This window comes from Panthera uncia (assembly GCF_023721935.1).
Source record: "Panthera uncia isolate 11264 chromosome C1 unlocalized genomic scaffold, Puncia_PCG_1.0 HiC_scaffold_3, whole genome shotgun sequence".
Taxonomy (NCBI): domain Eukaryota; kingdom Metazoa; phylum Chordata; class Mammalia; order Carnivora; family Felidae; genus Panthera; species Panthera uncia.
In genome coordinates this window covers 19,550,024-19,577,397 of record NW_026057584.1, presented here as the reverse complement: position 1 = coordinate 19,577,397, position 27,374 = coordinate 19,550,024, and the positions used below count along the sequence as shown (strand labels likewise).

Genomic DNA, 27,374 nt, shown 5'->3' with positions numbered 1-27,374 from the left:
CAGGATTTCCCACCCAGTGTGGCTGCCCCCATGGAATGGTCATAGGCTTAGGCCATTAAGAAGGAAGGGAGACCTTCTGGTCCCTCCCAACATGACTCTGCACACTCGGCCATTTCTTGCCTTTATCTCCCCAGTGAGCTCTCTGGTCACCCCGTTCTCTCTCCTGTCTCCAGGAAGATGAGCCCATTCTCTGATAGGAAACAGAGTTTGGTTCCTCAGTGCCTGCTTCTCATACAGAGCAGGTCCAAAAGCCAGGACTAACAGGACAGTTGAACAAGAAGGGGACCTTGGCCTCCCCACCAAAATGAGACATATCTTGAAAGGACCCACCAGGGTTGAACACTCGGGTAGAGCCCAAGGCCTTTAGGACACCCTTTCTATCTTTGTTATGCCTCTGAGTCTACAGAGGTCTCCCTCCAGCCTTCTCCACACCTTCCCCCTGGGAACTGAAGTCTGAGAACAGCAGGCAGTTGCAGAAAGCATCTTCTCTCTGCATAGAGAATCTGTACTCCAGCCCCAAAGTCACCACTTCCAAGAAACTTTCCCTGATTGCCCTAGGTGGTAAGCCTTGCTTTCCCTCCAGCTCTGGGGCTTTGGTCCCCACCTCTGTCACAGCACACTTTACATTCCTGTGTAGCTGTCCCTTAACTAGACGGTAAACTCCCTGAAAGGAGGAACTGAAAGACACTGATCTTTGAATCTCAATGCCTGGCTTACAGCCTAACAGACAACGAATGCAGGAAGGGACGGCTAGGACGAGGCTCCTGACAGCCTCTCCTCCAGGTCCAAGCGGCACCTGCCAAGGGGCGACGGCTGTGCCTACACCTCCTCCCCGCAGCGAGACCAACCAAGACCAAAGAGGGAAGGGGAGGGGATTCCTAAGACTGATGGCCCATGAGGCTCTTACCTGCTACCCGGTGGGCCACCAGCCCCTCCAGGTTCAGTGGCTCCTCTTCTGGAGTGCGGGAGGGGTCTGAAGTCACCTCCTTTGGTGGGGGCTGAGGCTGAGCAGTGAGGCCAGGGAGAGAGGCTGGGGGCTGCTGAGGCCTTGGAGGGCTATGGGTAGTTGGCAGGAAGGCAGATGAGGAGGAGGAGGCTGGGCTCTTTGGACGGAAACTCTGGTTGGGCCCACCTGGACATGGCTGATAATCGTAAGGTGAGTAAGCCCTGCCAGGAGGGAAGGACTCCAGGGAAGCCCGTGGGGCCGGCTCAGGGGCTCCCAAGGAATGCCCACTGGGGATGTAGCCAGATCTGGACTGGGTCAGTGGATGGGGCTGACAGGAGGAGCCGGAGAGAGGCTGGGAGGACAGCGGGGAAGCCCCTGGCCAGGCCCCTGGGACACTCTGGGACTTGTGCAGGGGGGCGGCGGCCGTTGGTTCCAAATCCAGCATGAGCATGTTGAGTGTTTCGATGGACTGCTCGATCTCCTGCTGGGAGGCTGCTCTTGGGAACTCAGGGAGGCCGGGGATGGGGGTCTCTGCCAGCGGCTGGGGGCTGGGCCTGCTGGGCCCGAGACTCTCCAAGTAGGCTCTATCCTGCTGGCGAGGAGGGGGACGAGGCTGCTGCTGCTGCTGCTGTGGCTGCTGCTGCTGTTGCTGCTGCTGCTGCCAGGAATTCAGGCCCCTCTGCACAGCCTCCCGGCTGCTGCCCCCACGGGCCGGAGCTGGGGGCAACTGGGGCTCGGTTTCTGGAAAGGACTGAGAGCGGAACATACCGCTGGGGTCATGGCCATAGTGGGAGGTGGTCATTGGCTGCGGCCAGGCTGGGTGGGGCCCCTCCCGCTGGTAGCCGGCTAAACCCTCCTGTGCGGAGTAGGAGGGCCGCATGGGGGCCGTGTGGCCAGCGTGGGCAGGCACCGACCGGCTGGCGGACTCATAGGCGTAGCCCCCACCGTTGACCATAGGTTCCGCGGGATAGGGCTTGTCCAGACCGTTGGTCAGTGAGGACAGGGCCTCTGGATAGCCCCCCTCGCTGGTGTTGGTGACCCCATCCAGGGAGGACAGTGTGCCCATGCTGCCCACGCTGTGCCCATCCTGGTTGGGCAACTCGTCATCCAGGATGTCGGTCTCCCGCTCAGATGCCAAGGCCCCACCGTTGACGTGAACCTGGGCCGGGACGACATGGCGGCCAGGGGAGGGCACGGCAGGGCCCCCTGCTGGGCGGGACCGGAGATGCTGGGTATGGTACATGGCGCCTTGCTTCTCTCTCTCTACGCCGAAGCCGCTGAGCAGACGGTCCAGCTCCCGCTTCTCCTCAGGACTCAGGGCAGCAGGGGCACTGGAGGGGCCAGGGGCAGGCTCATCGGTCTTGTCTGTTTTGGTGGAGGCTGTGGAGTTGCCGGAGTCACTGCTCACGGAGAGGGTGTGCTCTACGTGGTTGGGGGTGGCCGACAGGACAGGACGCGTGGCACTGACGGCTCCGGTGCTGCCGTGCAGGGAGTCCTTCTTCTTCACCTTGGCATACAGGCTCCCGTCCAGAGGCCCCTGAGTGTGTCCCACCACCTCTGTAAGAGAGCCGCGGGGGGAACAACAATCAGCAGACGTCAGTGGGAGGCAATGACATCTCCTCCCCAAGGAAAGGAGCCAAGAGCTTCCGTTCCCTAGACCCTAAAATCTCCTCGCACCACCCGAGATAGAGCTGAGGTCAGAGGATATAGGGGAGGAGGACAAAGGGACCCCTACCCCAGGCTCTTGGGCCCCAACACCCGGCTTCAGGGCCAAACAGAGAAGTCTAAGACTGGCTGGGGTGCTCTGGGAGCAAGATGCCCCAGTCCAAAGCCTGGCTCTGGTATCTCCTCAGCTTCCCAAAGACCTGGAGGTACTGGGTCAAGATGGAGTTCAGCCAAGCCAGCACTCCCCGTGCTTTTCCTCTGAATGCTGGGCTCATGGGCTTCTGGAAAGGGGGTTCAGGGGCCAGGGTGGCATGGGAAACATCTTAGGAATCCAGAACACAAAAGGAGATGTTCTCATCCAGGAAGGGTGTCCCCTGTGTCATTTTGTCTGCACACAGCTCTGGCGACCCCATGAGCAATACTTTCTCTGAAAGGAAAGAGTGAGCGCTGGGTGGCTCAGGGCCAAAGGGCTGACTCAGGAACGAAGAACTTCCCCACCCAGAGGGACTCGGTGATTTCACACCCTGTACAGTCAGCAGCCCAGCTTCCAGCCCCGACACACACACACACACACACACACACACACACATACGCACACACATACACACACGCACACACGCACAAGCACCTCCCCTCCCCTCACTCCGAGGCAGGCCCCCAGCTGGCAAGAAAAGAAAGTCCCCTCCCAAAAACTGCACAAACTCCAGCCAGACACCAACAGTCACACACACACACCAACCACACACGGGAAAACCAGACACAAAGACATCCAGACACAAACACACACCAGCTCATAATCACCCAAGTCGAACACCCAGCGTCCAAATCAAACGCCCTGGTGCGCTCTTGAGGTACACGAGACAGGTGACCTCGAGATGCCAATCACCTTGCTAGGCACTTTACACACACATTATTTCTAATCCTGTGAGTCAGCGAGTTTTACACCTACTTTAAGGATGGGAGAAACTGAGGTTCACAGAAGTGAAACCATGTATCTGCAGATACACAGTATCTGGTAAAGCGAGGATTTAAAATCAGAGATTTAAAATCACTTAAAAGTCAATTAAAATACAACTAAATTAAAAGCAAAATTAAAATCAGAACTTCAAAGACCACGCAATTTCTATTATTCCACATTCTCGTATCTCACACACACACACACACACACACACACACACACACAGTAAAATAAACACATAAAAGGCAGCAATACCCAAAAATAAATACTTAAATTTAAAGCCACAATCATTCCAGAAAATACAAGCTCCTACCATGTCCAAGGATCAGCCCTCAGGCCAGAAGTGGCAGCCTCTAAAAATAAACACTCATACAGAAGCCCACGGCCAAAAACAAGTGATCAGACAACCACAAAACAGGAACATCCTGATCAACACACACACACACACAAACCACAGGCCAACCAAATGACGCCACCGGGAGCAGGCACAGAGATGCCGGCAAGGCACACGGTCCACACACACCCCCCGGGGGCTGGATGCTCTGCCCATTCACTTAACTCTCCAGAACCATCTATCTGTCCCCAGTTTTCCCTGGGGCTTTGGGATGCCGGCCGGCAGCAGGCCCCAAGCGATAGGGGGCCAGAGTGTGGCCACAGCCCTAGGCTCACAGGGATGGGGCTGGTCTGAATCAGACATAGGTCTGAATCTCCAGCGGTCTGCTCCCTGTGCCAGGTCCCCTAATAGTTGCTAAGACGCAGATACAAGCATGGCTGCCTCTTCTAAGTGGCCTGTCACCGTCCCTAAAGGTGTCGAAGCTACTAAAGGAGAGAGGCTGTCCTTCGTGCCATGTCCTCTAAAGAACTGGGCTCCTTGCTACACCAAATAAGAGACCCCAGCTGACTGCTTCCCTAGCATTGCCAACAAGGGCTCTCCTCCACTCAGATTTCCAAGGGTGGTGCCATGAGAGTGGGCCCCTCGCATCAGTCAGAGGAGGCTGGAGGGCTGTCCTTCCTTCTCTCTGTGCCTGGAAAGCTGCTGGCACCAGAGAAACAGGCCCATTCCGGGGCCCTGGCCCCACTCTGCAGCTCACGCTGTGAGACGCCAGGTGCCTTCCGGGCCAGGGAGCTCCTGCATCCCCTGCACCTCCTTAATCCCCCCAAGTCCATGCTCATGTGGTCTGGGAAGTGGCGGGGACAGCAAAGCAAAGGGTGGTGTGTCCAGTACGCTCCCCATCTGCACTTAGGGTCGATGAGAACCGCTGGGTGCAAACCAGTGCAAACCTGTAAGTATCCTTTCCTTCTGGGAGAAAGTGGACCCACTCCTGCATCTCACTCGGGTTCATAAAAGAAGAGCTTTTGGCAAGAGAGCTAAGAGAGCGTTCCCGGAGGCAGGGAGGAAGAATTCACACTAATTACCACTACCTGATATCTCGTCCCTTTTGGCCCCTTCATTGATTCTGACAATGTCAAAATTAAGCTCATTCTGCCACGTAATCTACCCCCAAGGGGTCCACTGTTTGCAGCAACATCAGGAACAGTAACTGCCAGGCCACTGAGGCTGAGTAAGAAAATGGAAGAAGTAAAAATTGTTGAACTAAATCTTTTTTGCAAAGTAACAAATGGAAATGTCTATTGCTGTCTTCCAAAAAGGAGCCAGCTGCTTCTGACCACCCAGTGCTGGCTACATGTTCCGGGCTCTTCTGCACCTTCACTGGTCTTCCTTTTCACATCAGGGGGAGACAGTGAGGACACCCCAGACCCATCCCGGGTCTGTCTAGTCCCCGTGAGGGTTCACTGAAACCCCAGCGTGTCAGCATGACCCCAGCGGAGGCACGCACCCCCGTTCCTTCTAAAGGAGATAAAGTGCTCCCCGCACCCCACACAGGTACACACATGCCCATCATTCCCTTCTGCCCATCCACCGTGGCCGCGTTAAGTGCTATTTAGCAGGACCACAAGAAGCCGGAACATAGCGCTGGTTTCAATCTATTAAGGCAGGAAGGGCAAAAGAGAGAGGCAGGCAGAGTAAGGAGGAGGGTGAAACAGAGAGCCAGAGAAGAGGGGCTTTAGAAAGGTGGGGGGAGATGGCTTTGAGGCTCTAAACCTGAGGGGCCACCAGATTCAACTCACAGTCCCAGAAGCCTCCAGGGGCATGACCAGTTCACGTAAATCCTCTCAGTTGAGAGGTTGCTGGGCATCCAGGGGCAGGGAGCAGGGGGCAACCTGCCTGGTTGGTGGGGCCGTGGGGACAGGAGGAACCTGTCACCGGCATGGGTGACAGTGGAACAGAAAGCTAAACTTCAGGGGAAACGCGAGTTACAAGCAGCCCAGAGTGGAGAGCTCTCAGCCCCAAGGCCAAGCCAGCCAGAACGTCCTGTCTCATGGGCCTTCTCCCTGGCCATTGCTCTAGGGAAGCCGAGAAGCCTGCAGTCCTTTCAAGGCCCCACTTGCTTTGTCTGACTACATCTCCTGGCTCTCCCCAGCAGCTGCTCCGAACCCGCACTCCACCCTCGACGCTGAGCTTGATTGTACCAAGAGGCCCTTATTCCACAGCGGCCGTACTCCAGATGTGTGAGTCACGCTTTTGGAAAGCCCTGAGGAAAATCCCCAGCTGACTTGGATGTGGACCTACTCCCTAGGCTCCTGCCAGCAGGCCGCGGAGGTGTGTGCGGTGCTAGGAGGCGCGGCACAGGCCAGGATGCAGGGAAGGAGGGACGCATCCATCCCGTACGCTTCAACCAGAATGAAAGAAACACGGGTGCAAAGGTGATACGGGTTTAGGGCAGGTGCTTCCCAATTTTGATGTTCATAAGCATCTCCTCCAGGGATTGGTTAAAAACATGTAGATTCTGGGGCCCCACCCCCAAAGATTTTCACTCATAGGTCTGGGGTGAGGCCAAAGAGCAGTGTTTTAGCTCTCCCAAGGTTCTGGGGCTCACACAGGTGGATAACATCTTGGGAAACCCTGATCCCAGTGGTCAGCACTTTGGACTCTGAGATTAAGGATCCTCACTTCTCTTACTCATGTCTAGTGGAGAAATTTTCTTGTTTAGATGTCAGGACAGATGGCCTGACCATAAAGAATAAAAGATGCCAGGGGCACCGGGGTGGCTCAGTAGGTTAAGCGTCCGACTTCGGCTCGGGTCATGATCTCGCAGTCCGTGAGTTCGAGCCCCACGTTGGGCTCTGTGCTGACAGCTCGGAGCCTGGAGCCTGCTTCAGATTCTGTGTCTCCCTCTCTCTCTCTGACCCTCCCCCATTCATGCTGTGTCCCTCTCTGTCCCCAAAATAAATAAACGTTAAAAAAAATTTTTTTTTTAATAACAAAAGGTGCCAGGCTGATCGAGTGCAAGAAAGAAGTTTCCTTTAGTGATGATTCAGTGAGGAGCGACCCCTCCTTGTCTAACCTGCAGACCTGTTTTGAATAGTGAATGATTTATTAAGGTTTTCAGGATGGGGCCTTTCATGATAAAAAGTCTTTTGGGTCCACATCCAGCAGAATAGCAATTCATTAAAATATATTGCCCAGAGCAGTGATGACCAACCCTTGTGGAAGAAAATCAATGCCATGCCAATAGGAAGAGGCACCGTGCCCACCGTGGACACAGGTAGCTCAGAGGCAGACCGGGGCCCCCGCAGACCCAAAGGGAATCTCAGCTCCTTACACATGGGAGTGGAGCATCAAAGGCCATGTGTGTCCAAGAAGCAGGTGAGCTTTGGGGCACCCGGGTGGCTCAATTGGTTAAGCGTCCAACTCTAGGTTTCAGCTCAGGTCATGATCATGATCTCACGGTTCGTGAGATCGAGCCCCATGTTGAGTTCTGTGCTGGCAGTACAGAGTTTTCTTGGGATTCTCTCCCTCTCCCTGCCCTTCCCCTGCTTGTGCGTGCATGCTCTCTAAATCAATAAATAAATAAATAAATAAGAAGTAGGTGAGCTCTGACAAGGGCTGAGGCTAGGCCAAGAAGCAGCCTGGAGAGCAAGCTCTGGACGTGTTAACCTGTTAGCCACAGACTCTCCCTCGGCCATGGAGGGAGCCAGGCTGGGGCTAGGACCAGGGCTATTGAGAAGCAACAGTGTAAGAGCCAGAGGAGGGGGCTAGGTAGCAGGGAGGCCACAGAGATACAGTTCTGGAGAGAAGGCAGAGGAGATGTACCCCTTCCCACCCCACCTTTGTGCCAGATACACCCCGTTACTCCAAAGGATGGTCCCCATCTTAATGGCAAGTCAGCTTGCATCAACCATTTAACCACACAGAGCCCAGCCTCCAAGCCTGGTGAGTGAAGATTCAGATGCTCACTTGAAGGTTTGCTGAGTGACGAGACTCAGGAGCTAAGTAGCTAGAGTTCTAGTAAGCTAGAACTGGGACATACGGACACTATTCTCCTCTCTCTCTATTCCTCTTTACCTATTTTAACAGCTTCCATCACCCACAGAGTAAAGCCCAACCCGCCACTGCTGGACTGCCAGACCTCTTCTCATCTGGCCCTTGTCTGCCTTTTGAAGCCTCACCTTCACTGTCCTCAATACTCCAAATACCCTTCAACGCACTCAATATTCATATGCTCTTTCCTCCTCTGGGCCTTGTACATGCTGTTCCTTCTCCTGTAAGATCCTTCCTTGCTTTTCTTCCCCAAAGCTCCCAACTTCCCTGGAAAACCCCTTTCTCCTCCTTCAGGTTCAGTCTGAACTTCTTTGTGACACATTCCTCAACCTAACCCTTTTCCCACAGCCCTCCAAACTGAGATTAACCTCTTCTCTGTTCCTGTTGCCTTCTTCAGACAACTACTCTAACACCAACCTCCCTATTGCTATCCATGTTTGTCCTCCCACTAAGGTGAGGGCTCCTGGAGAAAAAGCCTTTGTCTCTCCCCGCACACACCCCGGTCCAGTGCCTGGTTCCCAGAAGGTACCCTTCACAATATGTCCTACGTGAACAGTGCCTCTTGGACTTTAAGGCATAACCTGCATGGCTATATAGGACAGCTCTACAGGATGCAGTGCCTGGCACACATTATACGTTTCCTAAATGCTTCTTGCGTTATATTAAATAATCCAAAAACTTTTATATAGTCCTGTCAGCTACTGAGACACTCTTCTTCCACTGCCACCCGGGGACGAGAAAAATCAGAGGTTCAAGGTGGACCCAAGCTTCTGCCAAAGGGAAGAAGAAAGAGAACATCACGAGAGAGGAGTGTTTACGTGGTTATTAGCACCGGCTGGGCACGGTGGAGGTGCCTGTAAGCTGGCTGAGCCAGAGCTGGACCCATGGGGTCTCTCAGAGGGCTCCGCGGCCCTACTCCAGTCCAGTGGACGTTAGTTTTCTTAGGTAAGGACCCTTGGGGATAGCTGATGAAAGCCTAGACTAATTTCCAAAAAAATTGCACAAACACAAATGTCGTACCTAATTTCAGGGGGTCAACAGACCCCTCCATGTCCATCTATGACTCTTAAATTTAGATGTATGCATCGAACAGGGTGCTGCTTCTGGGGATCCCTCTCTGGCACCCAGGATTCCGCCAAGAATGCCAGGCTCTGCGAGAGACGGGACAGCGCACCAAAAGGAAAATCTTCTGGTTGGGGGAGCGCAGAGGGGGTCTAGCCCAGAGCAGCCCACTGAGTTGCGACCTGCCCGAGGAAGGCAAGGGTGAGGAGAGGATGGTGATGGACAGGGGCATGCAGAACCTCAGCCCCATGGCCCAGGCACAACCTGGGGTCCTCCTGAGACACCCTAGCAACAGTGGCAGGGATCTCCTGTGCCCCTGTCTGTGACAGCCTTAGCCTCCACCCATGCTGACCTCCCATCCTACAGCCAGCCGGGGACTGAGGCAGCCCTTTGTTCCTCCCAGCTGCAGAGAGCTCTGGAACATCTCCAGATGGAAACGGGCTTCCTCGGGGACTCTGAAGGTCAGCAGAATTAGGGTTGAAGAGGAGCACGCAACTCTCTGGAGGGGAAGCGCACAGAGGAGACACTCCCTCTGAGATGGCAGAGAACAGGCAACAGGTGCAGCCCAAGAGACTTAGGTCCACATTGGGAGGTGTCCGCGGAGGATCATGGGCCCTCAGGCCCCGTGGGCAGGGACAGACGAGTCCACGCATGGCAAACAGACACCTCTCTTCTTGTTTCATAGCACTTGGAGGGAACCCACTACGTTTTCCGAGACTGGACAAAAGATCAATAAGATTCCTCTCAAGGCTGCTGTCAATCTTTTCACAGGTGGCTCTGTGCTCTGTACAAGCGACCTCACCAGAGATACCCACAAACCCGCCTCTGTGGACCCAGGGAGGGTGGGTGGCCACCTGCGTCATTCCACTGAGACAAGAAAGAAAGAAGGCCCAATGTCCAAGTGGAGGCCTGGTCTCAACTTCACCCTGTGGGCCTTGAAGGTGGAGAAAGTCAGCAGTCAAAGAGAAATTGGAAAGACAGCCCCTCCCACGGGCTGCTCCAGGAAGTTAGCGGAGCCAAGAGAGCTTTTTAAACGTCATGAGGTTTTAAGCTAAAGGGTCTTAGGGGATCAGTTACTCCACTGCCCACCCCTCAGTTTTCAGGAGGCAATGACACTCAGCAGGCTCAGCGAATCCCTCCCCCTCCCCCCCAAGGTCACCCAGCACAGAGAAGTTCGGCGCTTGTTCTCCTAACGGCCTTCAAGGTGAAGATGGCTGAAGTCTGGGGAGGGCAGGGGGACTCCATTCATGGCTGCACACCAAGAACCTCACAATATAATATATGGGGCTTCATCAAGCGATGATGATAGATGTGTCCCCAGGCCTTCCTCAGGAAGGACCCATGGCACTTTCACAGATACCATCTTACTGGAATTCCTCCAGAGAGAGGGAGTAGGGACAGAAAACTCAATCGTGACCTTTATTTCAGACCCGAGGGACCGGGGCCTGGATGATGTGTGACCTGCCGAAGTCACACGAAGGCCCACGCCTGTGGGGCAAACGTGAACTCTCAGGGCCAGCCGCTTGACTCCAGCCTGGCCGTCAGCTCCCACGCCAGGCACTATAAGCAGAGCCTGGCGCCCCCACTCCCTGCCCTCGGCCTATCCGGGCACCAGATATCACAGGCGCTCAGGACAGTAAAAATAGCACCCGAGCCCACAGCAACCGAAGTCCTTCTGCCAGGCCAGGGTGTCCGCCTGGACACTCAGGGATCCCTGGCCAGGAGGATGGTCGAGCCAATACAGGCCCTGCCAAAGTTGGGGGAAAGCCATGAATGGGAGCCCACGGGCGGCCAGCGGGGGAGTGGTCAGCACGGGGTGGGGGGGGTGCCACAAAGCCCCGACCACAGAATGAGGGCGGGGGTGTCCTGAATAAAACATCCCACTGGGAATGTTTCGGGAGCTAGCCATGCCTCCAGTACATTCCCTCCACCCACCACCCCATTCTCATCCTCCGTGAGCGAGGCCAGCTCAGACACTCTGCCCCCCACCAACTCAGCCACCCCTCAGACCTGAGGCGGCGGCTTTCACTCGTCCCAGGGCAGCAAGTCCAGGAGGGAGGTAGCCACCTCCAAAGGCAGCGCGGCGGGCCACAGCCCCACACCGCCCCACGCGCTTCCCTGGTCCGGGTCCACGGCAGATCCCGGTCCACGAGCACAGAAGCACCCCCCCCCACACACCTCCGGGTCCTACAGGGAGCGCCACGCAGGGACACACACAACTGCCCAGCAGACACTTACCCTCTGGACGGAGAGGGAGAGAGGGGAGGAGAAATAACCACTCCGATCTGATCTCTGCTCCTTGTGCCTCAAGTTTCAAATAAGTCCTCCATGGCTGCAGCCCCAAGGCTGTCTGTGTCCTGCTCGGGGCTCCCTCAGACTGTCAGGGGTGGGAGGAGCCAGTGCCGCCTGCCTGCCCGGTCCACACGCACCACCCCTCCCTCCACTCGCTCCCTCGCTCTCTCCCCCTCTCGGCCAGCTCTGCCTCGCTCTGGCTTGTAGGAAGCCAGTGGGATAAAACTCTGTCTGTAATTTCAGCCAGCTGGGTCCCCAGGGCTTCACTTATCATCCTGTAGCTATGCAGCTCTTGAATGACATCACAGTGGCTTCCCAAGCCCTCCACACGGAGCGAGGAGCGGTGGCCAGCAGCCCGGCCCAGCTCAGCCCCAGTCCCAAACCCATCGTGGCCCCAGTGCTCAGCAAAGTGGGAAGAGCGAGCCCGGGAGCAGAGCAGCCGGGATGCTAGGGGGAGAGAGGGAAGGGCCAGAGCTCCTACGATGGTATTGAGATTTATTTCTCCAAATTTTTCCACATTTTTTTCCATTCTCAGCAAATGAAAGGCAGAACAGATGACAACAATTTTCCAGCTGCTGAACAATAAGGTGGAAATCTTTTTTTTTTTCCCCTCCCTCTCCCCCTCCTTCCCCCCAGCGGGGCAGAGTCTAGGAACCAGGACACTTCCTTGGCTTATAAAGGGGAAGAGAAAAAAAAAAAAAAAAAAAAAACACAAGCCCCCGTTCTTCCCAGAGGTGACAATAGTTCCGAGAAGAGGAACTGAGGTGTCACCCAGGCCGGTCTCTGGGAGGGGGACAGGAGCCCCAAAGTTACATTCTCAGTGCAGAGCTTTGGATTCTGGCTCAGCAAGCTGAACGATTTATGAGGCCCAACTTTGGGAAGGCCAGTGGGCATCTGGCCCAGGATATTGATCCACCAAGGCCACCTAAGATGCCTCCAATTGACTAGCTCTCAATATTCAGCTTGTTGCAATCTATAAAGATCATGAAGAGTGGAGAGAATAACTTTTCAGAGCATCAGTGACATCCACATTCAACACCAAGCACCCAGACCTGAAGCAGGCCCCTCAGCCAAAACCACGAGAGCTGCCCGAAAGTCCCCACCATCATCCTGGTGTGCCCCCCAAAGTGCCAGAAAGTCCTGGTGTCCCTGACAGTAGGACACCAAACCTTAACTCTTATTTGCACCATGTTGGTGACTTATTTGCACATCAAGGGGATGTCCCAACTCTCAGAGTTGGTAAGAGATGGCCTGGGGGCTGCCGCCAGGCCATGGGGGCTTCAGGGTTTGTCGTCTCCTTGAAGACCGCAGTTAGTTTGCAATCCCAGCATGCTTCTGCATCACCCCACCCCCGTGCCCAGACCTTTCACAGCCAAGTCTGGCGCCGCAGGCAGGCTCGGGAGGGAAGAGGCAGGAGCCTGAGCTGATACCTCAACCCTGGCCCCCTCCCCATTGCCAGCATCACTCTCTGGCTGCCTCTTTCTGAGACTAAAGAAGGAAAATAGGAGGAAGAACAAACGTGGTACCAAATGCCCTGTATGCTGGTCTTGCCCTGTCTAACTGCATCTACAGGGATGAGACGGGATAGGCCCTTAGCCCAGTAACACAGACTTCACGGACACCATTACGAATGGGGAGGGGAGAAGTGAATTTCCAGGCCTCAGGCTCCAAACTGGAGGCAGGACAACTTGGAATTTTCCCAGTGCCGGGTTGTTGGAAGACCACCATCTGGACAAACTACTGCAATTACCCTCCTACCTCCACAGAGCCTTCTAGAACTAACCAACAAACCCCAAGCTCCTGAAAGGGTTAAGGTTACCCAGTCCATGGACGTTCCTACCCAAACTCCACCCACAACAGTGTTAACCTAGATTTTATTTGTATAGGACCTTCTTGTTTATCTGTACATGTGAATCCTACCAACATCATTTTTATATAATTTTGCAACTTTTAAAATAAACTTCATATGGGGCACCTGGGCAGCTCAGTCGGTCGAGCATCTGACTCTTGATTTCGGCTCAGGTCACGATCCCAGGTTTGTGGGATCAAGTCCCGCATCCGGGTCCACATTGAGCATTAAGCCTACTTGGGATTCTCTCTCTCTCCCTCTGCCCCTCTCCCTTGCTTGTGCACGTGCACGCTGTCTCTCAAATTAAATAAGTAAATAATTAATTAAAAACCTAATTTAAGCTCAAGTAGTTCTAAGCATCAATACCCATAGATACATACCGTATAAAATCTGTACCTTTTTTTCCTAACACGCATTAAAATAAATGCACCTAAAATCGTTTCATATATAATTGTCAACCTGGCCAACATAACCACACTTGGGAAACCACCGTACAAGTCCCTAGAAGTCACAACCGGATCCTACGGTTCTGTGCTACCTCTAGAGACCGGCTGCACCAGAAGCCCTGGGAGTTTTATAAAAACCCTGAACCCCTGGCCCCACCCCAGACCTTCAGAGGCAGAATTGTGAGAGGTAGGGCCTAGGGAATCTGAATTGGGAAACACTCCCCAGCTGAGAACGCTAGGCCACCAGGTTTGGGAAAAACTGGTCCTCGCTCTGCTTAACTATTTTCAGCTATGGGGAATCTTACTATCCCCCCAAAATGCCCACTTCATCTTTAGATGGCTGTAACGGGTAGATTTTAGCACCCTGTTTTTTCCACTAACTGGCCTTATCGTGCCCGATGGCAAATTTCTGCCACACGAGAGTTCTTCAGATACTACACATGGTGCACATGTCCTCCTAAGTCTCTCCTTTGACAGGCAGTCTCTCCCCAGAACCCAACCTGGAGTCCCTGCACCGCCGTACCATTACCTCCCTTTGCTTGACTATCCAAGCACCCGTGTGAGTGGTTTCATCACTGGGAAGCAAGGGTCCCACAAACAACGCATGTAACTCTCTGACCTATATAGCCCCATACGCCTATCACCTCCCACGTTCTGGAAACCACACCTTTAATAATGAAGCCTAATATTATACCCAGCCCTTCTTGCTCATGTCACTTCAGCATCTGCCATGAACAGTGGCTAAGAACACAGGCTTAGGGGCCAAGCAGACACTGGTTTGAATCCAGACACTACCACTTACTAGCTTAGTGCAACCCTGGGCCGATTACTTAATTTTTCTGAGCACTGGTTATTTTATCTGCAAAATGGGTATATTAATATTTTGATCTCAGAAGGTACTGCAAAGACCAATGCAGTGCGCATACAGCACTCGGCACAGCACAGAACACACAGAGATGCTCTATATGAGGCAACCCCATATACACAACCACAACTATGACACCTGCTTCCTCCTCCCCCTTCCCTAACCCAGCTCCACCCTGAGCAGCACCTCAGTGACCCTAGCGCCCCGGGCCCAGATGCAGTATGCCCGATGCTTAAGCTTCAGGGCATATCACCTGGCCTGTCCTTTCCCTGCTCCAAAATCATGGCATCAAATGAAACAGTGATGCTGTTCAGCTAATTAAGTACCAAGACCGTCCAGTTTGGTAACTGCCAACAGCGCCTCTCCCGCCTCCAGAACTGGCTTCTCCATAGGACCATGAGGAAGGAGGAGGAAGGAGGGGCAGGCAAGACTTCGGCTGCCTTCACACAAATAGGAAAGTGCTTCCTGGAGAACTGGGCAGGGGTGTGGTTGATCTGGTTTGAAAAAGGATGGACTCAGTTTTACCATGCATTCTATTTAGGAAAAAACAAACATTTTTTTCCTTAATGTAAACTGCAGAATAGAGCTACAGCAAAAATCTTTCTGGACAGGGGGTGGGGGAAGCTAAGCTTGAGATGTGAAAGCACTGTTCCTGCTTCCAAGGAGGCTGCGTGTCCCCTGCCCCCTGAGACAGTCCTGGGCAGGGCGGCTTCATGAAATATAAGATCTAGAGCAAGGATGTGACCTGGTGACCTTCTGGAGACCCTCAGACGCTCAGTAGTACTTGAGACCCCAGATTTGCCACATGAGGCCCGGCTGAGGGCAGCCAGCCTGGATGAGCCCTAGTGGTGGTCAACCCAGAGGACATCCTGAGTTCGTCACCCCCCCCCCCCCCCCCCCCACACCCCTGTGTGGTCCACCAGACTCAGGGTAAGGAAGTTTCCCACTGCTGCATTTTGGGTCAGTGCTGGAGCAGAGACTACCACCCAGGGCTCCCGGTCCCCAGAAGGAAATCCTCTCCACCACCAGAGAAGAGTCACACACAATGAGGGAGATGCCCCAAAGGGCACTAGGGTCCCTGTTATGTAAGAACCTCAAAGGTCGGGGCGCCTGGATGGCTCAGTCGGTTAAGCATCCGGCTTCGGCTCAGGTCATGATCTTGCGGTTCGTGAGTTCAAGCCCCGCGTCAGGCTCTGTGCTGACAGTTCAGAGCCTGGAGCCCGTTTCAGATTCTGTGTCTCCCTCTCTCTCTCTGACCCTCCCCCGTTTATGTTCTGTCTCTCTCTGTCTCAAAAATAAATAAACGTTAAAAACAAAATTAAAAAAAAAAAAAAGAACCTCAAAGGTCTCTGGGTCCCGCCATGCAAACAGAGTGGAATAGTCGAGGGCAATTCTACAGCTGAGAAAGACCATCCAAATGCAAATCTACCAAATGCTTCATCCCCTGCAGATGCACAGCTGGGCCAGCTGGACAAGGTAGGGCCTCTCACTCACACTGAGGGTTCTCCAGGGGGCCTCCTGCAGCCCCTTTCCCTCCCCGTGCTTTCTTTTCATTGCCAGGTGTGGAAGATCTTTCCCAACCTGGATTTTGGGAGGGGGGGTGGTATTTTTTGTTGTTGTTGTTTTTTGATTTTTGCTTGTTTTCCTAAGGAACAAAATGGCTGAGTGTTTTGGTTTCCGAGCAGCCAATCCGGGAACGGAAACAAGAAGCAGAAAAGAGTGTCCCCAGTGAAGGGCTGCTTCACACCCTACGAGCAGGAGAGGTAAGGTCCCAGAGACAAGGGGCTGAGGGGACAGCTAGGCCAGTGGTCCTCCCCCAGGGGATGTGCCCCCCAGGGAACAGTTAGCAATGTCTGGAAATATTGTGGGGTTGTCACAACTAGAAGAAATACCACTGGCATCTGGTGGATAGAGATGCCGCTAAACACCTGCAATGCACGGGTCAGGGCCCAGCAACAAGCAATTACCCAGTCCAGACTGAGGGTGTGAGAAACAGAGCTCAGGACTGTGACTCACGAGTCCTGGTTTCCGGTCCCAGCTGGGCCACTAACTCGCCACTTGACCTTGGGCAAGTCATTTCCTTTTCCTGGGCCTCTGTTTCCAAAGTGGTAAAATGAGAGAGAAGAACAAGATGACCTCTGAACTCTAAAGCTTCTCGTCCTACGCGAAACAGGCACGGGGAGGAGAAAGGCACCAGCATGCCAAGCGTCAAGTTGTCGAAGGTCAGGTGGACAACGGAGGAGCACAGGGAGAGGCCTGCTGCCTGGGTGGGGGATGAACTCATGTCCACACACCTCCACAGCACCTCCTCCTGCCTGCCAGCCCAGGGGAGATGCAAAGCAGGGCTGACGGGAAGCTCAGGGACACGGGGGCAGGGCAGGCTCTGGGCGCCCCTCACACGGCCTCAGCCTTCCAGGGTCTCTAAGTCCCCCCACCCAGAAAGGCAGCAGACAGCGCCAGCCTCAGGACAGTATTCCCTGAGAGGAGGGCAGGGGCCGGTGTGCCAGAGGGTCACTCAGGGAGGGAATCGTCAAGTCCCAGGCAGATGTCTGAGTTGGACAAGTGTCAGAGACATACCCACACACCTCTTCCTGCCTCTCCCCACTCTTACAGTCTCCCTAGAGAAGGATGGAGGGAAATGGGGAGGGGGCCATGGAACCAGGGGAGCCAAGAAGAATGGGAGAGTGCCACAGAATGGAGACCACAACTTATTTACTGTGTGTCCGCCCTTCAATGGATACTCGCACATTTGCTTCCACAAATGCCCTTCAAGGGAGATACTATCATTCCCATCTTCCCGGTAAAGAGACTGAGGTTTGGAAGTTGTATCTTGCTCAAGATCACATTGCCAGTGTGATTCTGCGGGGCTCATGTTCTTTCTGCTTCCCGGAGGGGAGGAAGGAAGGAGAGGGAAGGGCAAAGGGTGAGGGCTGCGGGGGTCCACCAGGAAGAAAGGAGTGGAAAGTGACAACCGCGATGCTGGTTCGGAACGACCTGCTTAAACCCTGACATCCAAGTGAGAGCCATCAACGTGGTCCCCTGGGGCTTTTATGCATTTACCCTAACGATGCTTCCGGGGCTCAAAGCATTTCTGGAAACTTGTAGGCAACTGTTTCAGGACTGGTTCAAAATTCACAAAAATGAACCCATCTCTGCACTTAAGGGTCAGTCCCCATCCTTAACACCAAACAGGCCCATGAAGTACCACACGTGACTACTGGTTATGAGACTGGCCGTGCAGTTGTACCATTAGAGCCCCCATCACCACTGTGTGGTGTGCCGTGGGGTAGAGGTCTATGTGGGTCCATGAATGAGTGGTGGGTGTATGCTGAGTGGGAGATATTTGTGGTTCTCTGCACGAGTGGTAAGTGTACACAGAGGAGTCTATGCAGTTCCATGCGTGTGTGGGTGTGGGTATGGGTGTGGGTGGCAAATCTGGTTGGGGCTCTGCTTCTTTTTCCAAATAAGTGAAAGGAGGCTCATACAGGCATCTCCATGGCAGTCTGCCAGGCAGCGAGTGCAAGCTCCACCCACTGGGCAGGTGTGGGCCAGAAATGAGCACTCCCTGCTGCAGAGGGACAAGCTGGACGTGCCCCCCCCCCCCCCCCCCCCCCCGCCACCAGCCGACAGAAGCTACGACACCATAGGGCACAGGCCTGGACAGGACACAGAAGGCAGGGCACCACCCCCAGGCTTCTTTCTCTCTTTGTGTCACATGACAAGCACCTGCCTGCTTCTGGAAATTTCTCAAGTCCTGTACGCACAGAGGGGGGCAGGGAGGCAGGAAGGGAAGTGAAAAGATCCGAGCAGCTTTGAGCTTTCATATCAAAATCTGATCTCACTGCCCCTGGAGAAGGAGGAGAACAGACATCAAAGAACACTTGGCTGCTGACAATTTTAAAGCCATCAGCACAGTCCAGGGTGAAATCTCCAACTAGCACCAGGGCATTGATGAGCTGTAAAGATGTGAAGACTTGGTCAGTCGGTCGGGGATAAGAAAGGCAGTCAGAGCTCCTGGCGCCCACCCACTGACAGCTCTTCAGCTGCTTCCCAGAAAAAGGGAGCCCCGCCCGCGGCCTGGATAAAGTGCCCAGGGGATGGACAGGCTCTGGCCCTCGAGGGTGGGACAGCAGTCCAGCAGCTCTGTCATCTGAGGCCGGATGCCCTGTGTCCCTGCTGGAGAGTCCTGTACTTGCAAATAATGCTTGAGCACAGAAAAGGAGGGGCAGGAGTAAAGGGGGTTTGGGGCAAGACTCCAGAGTCCCTCTTGCACTCAGAACCTTGTTGGGGCTCTGTCCGAGCACTCTAGAAGCTGCCTTGTTTCCCCATGTCCGTGCACCATGGTCACTCACCCCATCTAGGCAGATGTGTAGGGTGGAAGAAATCTCAGAGAAAATCCAGTCCTGCCACCAGTTCCCCTTTCTCATCTCCCTCAAAGGCAAGTCAGTTCTCCTGGATGTCAGACCTCTACCTGTCGTGCTGCAGCTAAAACCCACTCTCTCCAACTCTGTCCTCACATCCGTAACTGGCCACTGCACAATACACAGTCCTAGAGAAAGGCTGTCCGGCAGCAACAGCAGTAGACTGGGAGTCAAGGGGCCAGAGTACTAAAGAGCGATCCTACATGGGCCTCCGTGTACTCCTCTATGCAATGGGAAAGCACAACCAGATGATCTCTGAACTCCTGGCCCAAAGCTAGGTGCTCAAAGATCCAACTTGGCCAGATACTGAGCCTGATTCTCCTCTCCTACTTGGTCCTGCCTGAGTAGCTCTGGGCTCCAAGCTCATCCGAGGCTATCTATGCGGCAGCCACAGAGCCCCTGGGGGCTAGGACAGAAACAGTGACTTACCGGAAATCTAGAAATACACGCCAGGCTGCAGAGATGCTGAGGGCCATACTGGGCAATAAAGAGGCTGATTTATTTTCATCAGCGAAATGCCGAAACCCAATCCCTGGAGCGAGCCGACCCAGCAGACAGCAGTGGGGAGCCCCCCACCTGGAGCAGAATGAGCTGGACCGCAGCCTGCCAGGTCTCGCCACCGGGGCTGATGATGGGAGGGGACAGAAGGGGAGGCCAGCTTAGCTAATGTGGCTCCCAGTCCCTCGGGCTGGCCTCTTCCCACCCTGCTGCTGGCCTGCAAGGGTCTCCAAAATGCAGATGCAGCAATGGCACAGCCAGGCAAGCAGGCTTTCCATTTTAACTCAGCCCCTCGTTTTCAGGAATCTCAAACCCCAGGCTGCTAAGTCCACACACCCGCTGGCATCAGGCAAGGGGTAGGGGGCAGGGGGGGCACAGCTCCTCAGACCATTGCCCTTGTGAAGCCATGGTGAGAAATGTCAGGCATCAGAATCCAGCTCTATCCCTACCTGGTTGTGCAAACACTGGCAGGTTACTTAACCTCTCTGTGCCTGTTTGCTCATCTGAGAAATAGGAACAAGAATAACCATCTCACAGGAGGGTCATGAGGAGTAAAGGAAATAATGGGCACCTAATAGCATCTCACGCATGGAGGGTGTGCATAGAAGCGAGAGGTGGACTTTCCTCCTAGTCCCTAAGCAAATTGCTGGCGGGGAGCGTCAACTAACACAACCTGTACAGAGGCCAAGTTGGCCCTTTCAAAATTATGTATGCATCTAATCTTCACCCAGCAATCCCAGTTCTACAGATAGAACTGCACAAATAAAAATGGTGTAGGTACAAAGTTATTCACTGCAGCAGTTTTGACAACAGCAAAAGCCTGGAAACAACTGTCCACATTACTTAAATACAGTTAAATAAAATACCAATTAAATAAAACATAGTACATGCATATGGTGGAATCATATGCACCTGAAAAAAGATATAAAGGTTCTTTACGTGCTACTATGGCAGGGTCCCCATGACACATCACTAGATGAAAAAGCTTAGGCTACAAGCCAAATCCTTGCAATGGCTACCAGACTCCAAATGATCTGGTCCCTATTACCTCTGACCTCTCTGCCTATTACAGTCTTCACTGCAATGACACTGGCCTCTTTGATAATTCCCAAGCCTACGTCTCAGGCAAGCTGCTGCCTCAGGACCTTTGCACTTGCTGGTGTTCTGCTGGCAATGCTCTTCCTCAGATATTTTGTTGACTAACTCTGTCACCTCCTTCAAGTCTTTGTTCAGATGTCTCCTCCTCAGTGAAGGCTCGGCTGACCAGCTTTTTAAAAAATTTCAACTCACCACTCAACTCCACCCCCATTCTCAACCACCGTTATTCTGCTCTATTTTCTCCCAGAGTGTTTATCACCTTCTAGCATGCTCTCTCATTTACTTACAATGTCTTTAAAACTTTCCTTCTCATTGTCTGTCTTCTCCCACTAGAACGTAATCACGACAAGGGCAAGGATCTTGGTTTTGCCCAGTTATATCTTCAGCGTCTAGAATAGTGATGGCACATAGACACTCAGTGAATATTTGTTGACTGAATGAGTGAATGTCACTGAGGATAGTCCATGTACCAAAGAACAGACGTGATTTGGTTTTTTTCTTTTTTTCTTTTTCATCAGTGGAGCAGACTCAAGGTTACCCTTACAACCACGTCATTCTCGCTCCCCTGCACTGTTTTCTCAAACGGAAGACAACAAAGCAAGTTAACAGCCACGCCAGCAGTTGCCATAACCCACAGCCTGGGCACCGCTGAGGATTGGTGCCAGGGAGGCAGGACCCGTAGAGGTGAAGATCCTGAAAAGACCCTGGGAGCTAGGCCTGGCTCTGTCCCAGTTACCAGTGTGACCTCCACCTATCCCCCAACCCCAGGGCAAAGGGTGTAACTCACCCACGGGAATGGAGCCTGGTGTTTGGAAGATGCCGGGGAAAAGGTCCGGCCACCCATGCCTGGTACAGTGTGGTGGGAAGAACGCCGGAACTACAGCCAGAGGCCCAGGTTCCAGGTCCAGTTCAACAACTGGGATCGTTGAAAAAGGAACGGACTTGCACTCAGGGAAGCATTTTACAGAGCACCACCCAAGGTCAGGTAGTGGTATCAGTGACAACAGACATGAACTGCCGACTCACTATGTATAGGCACAGAGCTAGACGCCCATAGGTTATCTCAATAAATTCTCAGCCCCACGGGAGAGGTACTGTCCTTGTCCCCATTTTACAGGTGAGAACCCTGAGGCTCAGAAAGGCTAAACGATTTGTCCAAGGTCAACAGAAGGCAAGAGGGGCTCATCTGCTGCAGGATTGTGTGCTGTCTTTTCTCTGAATCTCCTGGACTGTTCTCCCCTCCTGGACTCTAGGATATGGCTCCCTCGGTGTTCCCGCAAACCCTCCACCTCCACCCTCTCCAACATCCCTTCCTTCACCAGCTCCAGCATCACGCTAGCGTCCCACCCACCCGCCCCAGGACCAGAGCAGTGATGAGAGGGAGGTCAGTCAGATTCTACGACTTTTCTTTCCCTCCACTAGCTACACTTTGAGCAATGTTGTTATGCTGCTTCTAGATTTGAAAACGATTCTGCTTTCAATGCCGCATACCCCTCCCAGACCCAGGGCAAACACAGCCCCTCTACAGAGCCGTCCCCCAGAAGCTGCTGCTCTCCTGAGAAGCCGGGACCCCTAGTCGAGATCCTTCTCCATCTGGCTGTGGGACACAGGGGACGGTTCCGCACCCCCTCCCGCCCTCGTCTGCAGGCAATTCCAGGACACAACATTCCACGCCCAGGCCAGCTCAGCACCTGCCACCTAGGAGGTGATCCGTAAGTCTCTGGGCAAAGAAAGGAAACAGAAATGGAAGGGAGAGAAGGAAGAAGGGAGGAAGAGAAAGAGGGATGATGGTGAAAAGTAGCTGCAGCTGTAGGAAAAAATATTTGATTCATGGGAGCTTAAGTTTCTTTCCTTGGACATGGTCAGAGTCGGCATCTTGGGGTCTCGCCAGGTCCAGCTAACTCGCGCTTCTCTACAAGTGTGGCAGGAGAGGAAGAGGGGAGGGTGGCTGACAGGGGCAGAGTGCTCTCTTCTTGCCCTGCCTGGAGCTTGATATTTGAGCACCACAGGAGGGCAGACGTGCAGCTCAGGCCACTGGCCGGGAGCTCCGGTCCGCTCTGAGTGTGGCTCTGGCCGCCTCCCAGCCTCCACCCGATGGCAGCGATTACAGAGGGCCAAAATCACATTCCCTCAGGAGGGTATTGGTTTACTGAATGTTCCACGGGCAGACACTATTCTCCTAGCCTGCCAGCTGCCTCGTGGAGCAGGGCCAGCTAAGGGTCCAAGGGCATTGGGACAAGCCCCGCCTCGCCCCACAAAGCAGGTGGCCGGCAGATGCTGGGTCAGTGGTGTCATCTTCTTACCCACAAGGTCAGGCCAACCTTCCGTCTGGATTCTCAGCACCCTGACTGTGACAGGAAGTCAGGAGAGAGGACTCCCCTCACTTGGGAGAAGAGAAGGTCCTAGATCTTCCTCAAGAAGCCATCCCATCCTGCCTCTGTCCTTATGTCAAGCCATCCCACCCTGAGACCCATTTCCCTTGTTTCTTGACATCTCTGCCCAAGGGAGCCCACAGGACAAGAACCTGACCTCCCTACTATAGCTGATCTGTGCTCTTACAGTCGGGAAGCTCCGCCACCAGGTGGCTAAGTCATTCCCTTCCTGCTGCAGACTAAGCTTTTGGTCCTACGTGACATGACAGAACATGGACAGAAGATTTCTGTGGCAGCTTTGGGCTTCTGCCTCTCTGCCCGTCCCTGCCCCCCACCCCCCAAAATCACAGACCTGAAGGGCTGCCTTCTCCAGCAGCCAGGTTGACATTTCCCAACAAAAATCAGTCTGGCAGGCTCTCGGTTAGAGGATCACCCCCTTAAAACCCTCTGCTCAGAGGTATGGGGCAGATTATCACTCCAGGATCCTTGGAACCTTTTCGTGAATCCTTTGGGACCGCCTGTAGTTTTGCACTCCTCTCTTCCTGGTTCTTCCCACATCTTACCCAAAAGTTCAGAAAGCAAGGATGCCAAACCCTATGCAAGTATGTCAAGGGCAGATATTCACCATGACAGATAAGTTTGTGCACAGGGTGGGCACAGGGGCTATTTCCCCCTCTGCTGAACTGCCTCCCTCCCAACTCAAAGGGGCCACCTTCTGGAAGACAGTGTCACCCGCCCTCATCCTGCCTGGCCTCGGGGAGATGACGGGACGGACACAGGGCCATGTGGGTGGCTGAGGCAGCTGAGAGGCAGAGCTCTCTGCCATCCAGGGATCTGAGACTTGGCCTCCCTCTCTATGCAATGGGGCAGATTTTCTAGGCCAGTTCAAGCACCATCTCTAGGGCTGGAAAGAAATCAGACCAAGCAGCCTAAAGTATTTCAGGCTACCGATGAATTCTCTTTTAGATCAAGATCATTAAGTGATAGGAAGCAGTATCGATCCCTGACTCTGGCTCCAGACCCCCACGTTGGAATCCTGCCTCCACCATTTACTCAGGACATGATCCGGAACAAGGCCTTCAACCTCTCTGCGACAGCCTCAGTTTCCTCATCTAGAAAATGGGAACCCTAGTTGCAACCAGATGTTAACATGGAAGTATTGGGATCTCAGCTGTGACAGAGGCCCCAGGAAAATGAACACCCCATTCCAAAAGTAAAGCAGGAGATCACCACAGAAGGATTGCGGGAACACATCACTGACATCAAGAAAGTGAAGAGACGGGGCAACTGGGTGGCTCAGTCAGTTAAGTGTCAGACTTCGGCTCAGGGTCATGACTGCCCGATTCATGGGTTCAAGCCCCATGTTGGGCTCTGTGCTGACAGCTGGGAGCCTGGAGCCCGCTTCAGATTCTGTGTCTCCCTCCCTCTCTCTGCCCCTCCCCTGCTTGCGCTATGCCTCTCTCTCTCAAAAATAAACCAACATTAAACAAAAAAAAGAAAGAAAGAGAGAAAGTGAAGAGACAACCTGCAGAATGGGAGAAAAATACTTGCAAATCACATATCTGATAAGGGACCTGTCTTCAGAATATATAAAGAACTTATAACTCAATAGCAAATGTATAAAAAAAATGATTTTTTTAAATGTGCAAAGTATGTGACTAGACATCTCTCTAAAATAAGATATACAGTGGCCAGTTAACATGTGAAAAGATGTTCAACATCATTAATTATTAGGGAAAGGTAAGCCAAAACCACAGTGAGGTAACACTTCACATCCACTAGGATGGCTAAGACCCCAAAGAAAATAGCAAGCGTTGCTGACGAGGTGGAGAAGTGGTAATCCTCAGACACTGGCTGCGAGGAATATAAAAAATGGTGCAGCCACTTTGGAAAACAGCCTGACGGGTCCTCCAGTGATGAAACATATTTTGCCCATATGACCCAGCAAGTTCACCCCCTTGGGATCTACCCAAGAAAAAGTGAAAGTCCATGCAAAAGCTTATCTATGAATGTCCACAGCAGTGTTCTTTAAAATATCCAAAAAGTGTTGGGGGGGTGAGTGGAGGCCTGGGTGGCTCATCGGTTAAGTGTCCAACTTCAACTCAGGTCATGATCTTACGGTTAGTGAGTTCAAGCCCCATATCGGGCTCTGTGCTGATAGCTGGGGCCTGGAGCCTGCTTTGGATTCTGTGTCTCCCTCTCTCTCTAACCCTCACACTCTCTCAGTCTCTCTCTTTCTCTCTCTCTCTCTCTCTCTCAAAAATAAGTAAATAAACATTTTTTTTCAACATTTTTTTATTTATTTTTGGGACAGAGAGAGACAGAGCATGAACGGGGGAGGGGCAGAGAGAGAGGGAGACACAGAATCGGAAACAGGCTCCAGGCTCCGAGCCATCAGCCCAGAGCCTGACGCGGGGCTCGAACTCACGGACCGCGAGATCGTGACCTGGCTGAAGTCGGACGCTCAACCGACTGTGCCACCCAGGCGCCCCAGTAAATAAACATTTAAAAATTTACAAAAAAAATAAAATATCCAAAAAGTGGACACAAAGAAAATATTCATCAACTGAGGTATGTATGAACAAAATGTGGTATGGCCATAAATGGGGTATCTTTCAGCAATAAAAGTAAAGCAATGACCCCACTACAACCTAGATGAGCCCTGAAAATATTACGCTGAGTGAAAGGCCAAGTGCTGTATAATTCCATTTCCAGGAAATATGCTGTATAGACAGATCTATAGAGACGGAAAGGAGGCAAAGGCTGGGGAGAGACATGGGGGGTGACTGCCAACAGCAAGGGGTGATGCAAACGTTCCACGATTAGATTAGGGAGATGGTCGTGCAACCCCAAATATACTAAAACTCACTGGACTGCACACTTTAAACAGGTGAAGTGCCTGTACTAAGTTATATCAATCAGTATCTTACATTAGAAATATATTAGCTGTCGTATTTTTATAAGAGACAAAGAGGGCTGAGAACTCTTCTGTGGCTCTAAACTACCTCCCACACCTACGCTTCACGGAGGAAAAGGATCAGGAAGTGGGACATTCCAAGAAGAATTTTGGAGAGTGTTGTTTTGCTGTCAGGGGCTTTTCCCTCCTTTCGGTGAGTCTTCCGGAGCACAGAGAACGTGAGAGGCAGAGCCTGGCTGGGGCCAAAAGTCTGAAGGATGAGAGGCAGGGCTGGGGAAGAGACAGAGGGGCTGCCTTGGCCACCCCCATCCCAGGCTAGGCTGAGGCCAACAGCACTTAAAGGGCTCCTATGGGCCCAGGAGACGGAGGGCTAGCCTGGGGCGGGGGGGGGGGGTGCTTCAGCTCCTGTCGGAGAGGGCCACCTGTTGGGCTGAACTGACATCAGCACCAGGAGGAGACTGCAGGGACAAGGGACACGTGGGCCCAGAAGGGTTGTGAGAGTCTGCCAGAGCTGCGGTCGCCCACCTGAAGGAAACAGAGTGAGTGACTTATGGGGAGTTTAACAGGGGCCCCCAAAACACCCACAAAAGTGCTACAGGAGAGAAACAGCAATCTACGCCTCCAGAATCTCCCATCAGCAAAGAGCTCAGGAATCATTATCCGTGCCTGTCTCAACACAGAGTGTGTGCAGCCTCACAACGGTACCTGGGGGACAGAAACGCCCTCCTGATTCCTTCCCTCCTTTCCTCTCTTCCCATAAGTCAGGAAAACAGGGAAAACCTAGTGATCTTCCCCCCACCCCAAAGCTGGTGCCAGGCAAGAGCCAACAAGGGGGAAGAACTGGCGGCCTCAGGCCAAGTCCACTGGTGCTGGGCACATTTAGGGCCGACCAGAGGACCTTTCATTCCGTGAAAGTGGCTAGAAAAGGCACAAGGCTGGCCCTAATATCACTCGGGGACAGGAAAAGCACAGGACAGATTTAAGGGCTGTGGCACCCAAGGTGGCTTTATAACCACACTCTACAAGTTCTGCATAGTAGTCCCAGAACAGTAGTACCTGCTGGGGAAGAGTAACCAAGAGAACATGGAGCTGGTGATGCCTGGCTCAGGGCAGGTACCAAGGCTAGCCGTCACCCAGTCATTTGCACGGCATCATTATCATCATCAGGGATACAGAGCTAAAGTCCCCTTCAGAACCCACCCTCCTCAATTCACTGATAAGGGAACTGAGAACCAGAGAGGAGAAGTAACTTTTTCGAAGTCAGAGGCAAGTCTCCTGACTCCCACGAGTGGGGTTCCTAGAACAGAGCCAGCTACAGATGGTTCCCAGAGAGTAGAGGAGCCAGAGGGACGTGGAAATTTTCTCAAGAAGAAAGGGCGCATATATATTCAAAATCACCTCTCTGCCTTCTCTCCTCCAGTAATTCAATGATAACAATAGTAACAGTAACAGACACAAATTACTTCCAGCATAGAACATACTAGGCACTCCATATTTCACTGGGCATGGGGCCTCAGGACTCAGGCCAAACAACTAATGGGGCTTCTGGAGGCTGTGAAATATGTATTACCTCATTGAATCTTAACAACAATCCTATGAGG

At 53.1% G+C, this 27,374-nt stretch overlaps 1 protein-coding gene across 6 annotated transcripts in view; it reads right to left on the bottom strand.

The window, feature by feature from the left end:
- The window catches only part of TNS1 (tensin 1), a 225,563-nt gene that overhangs the window by 41,280 nt on the left and 156,909 nt on the right, over nucleotides 1-27,374 (bottom strand). For all 6 annotated transcript variants that reach the window (XM_049614914.1, XM_049614915.1, XM_049614916.1 and 3 more), the window contains one exon: nucleotides 908-2,503. In XM_049614914.1, coding sequence (XP_049470871.1) covers nucleotides 908-2,503 — 1,596 coding nt within the window. The remainder of the gene's footprint in view (nucleotides 1-907; nucleotides 2,504-27,374) is intronic.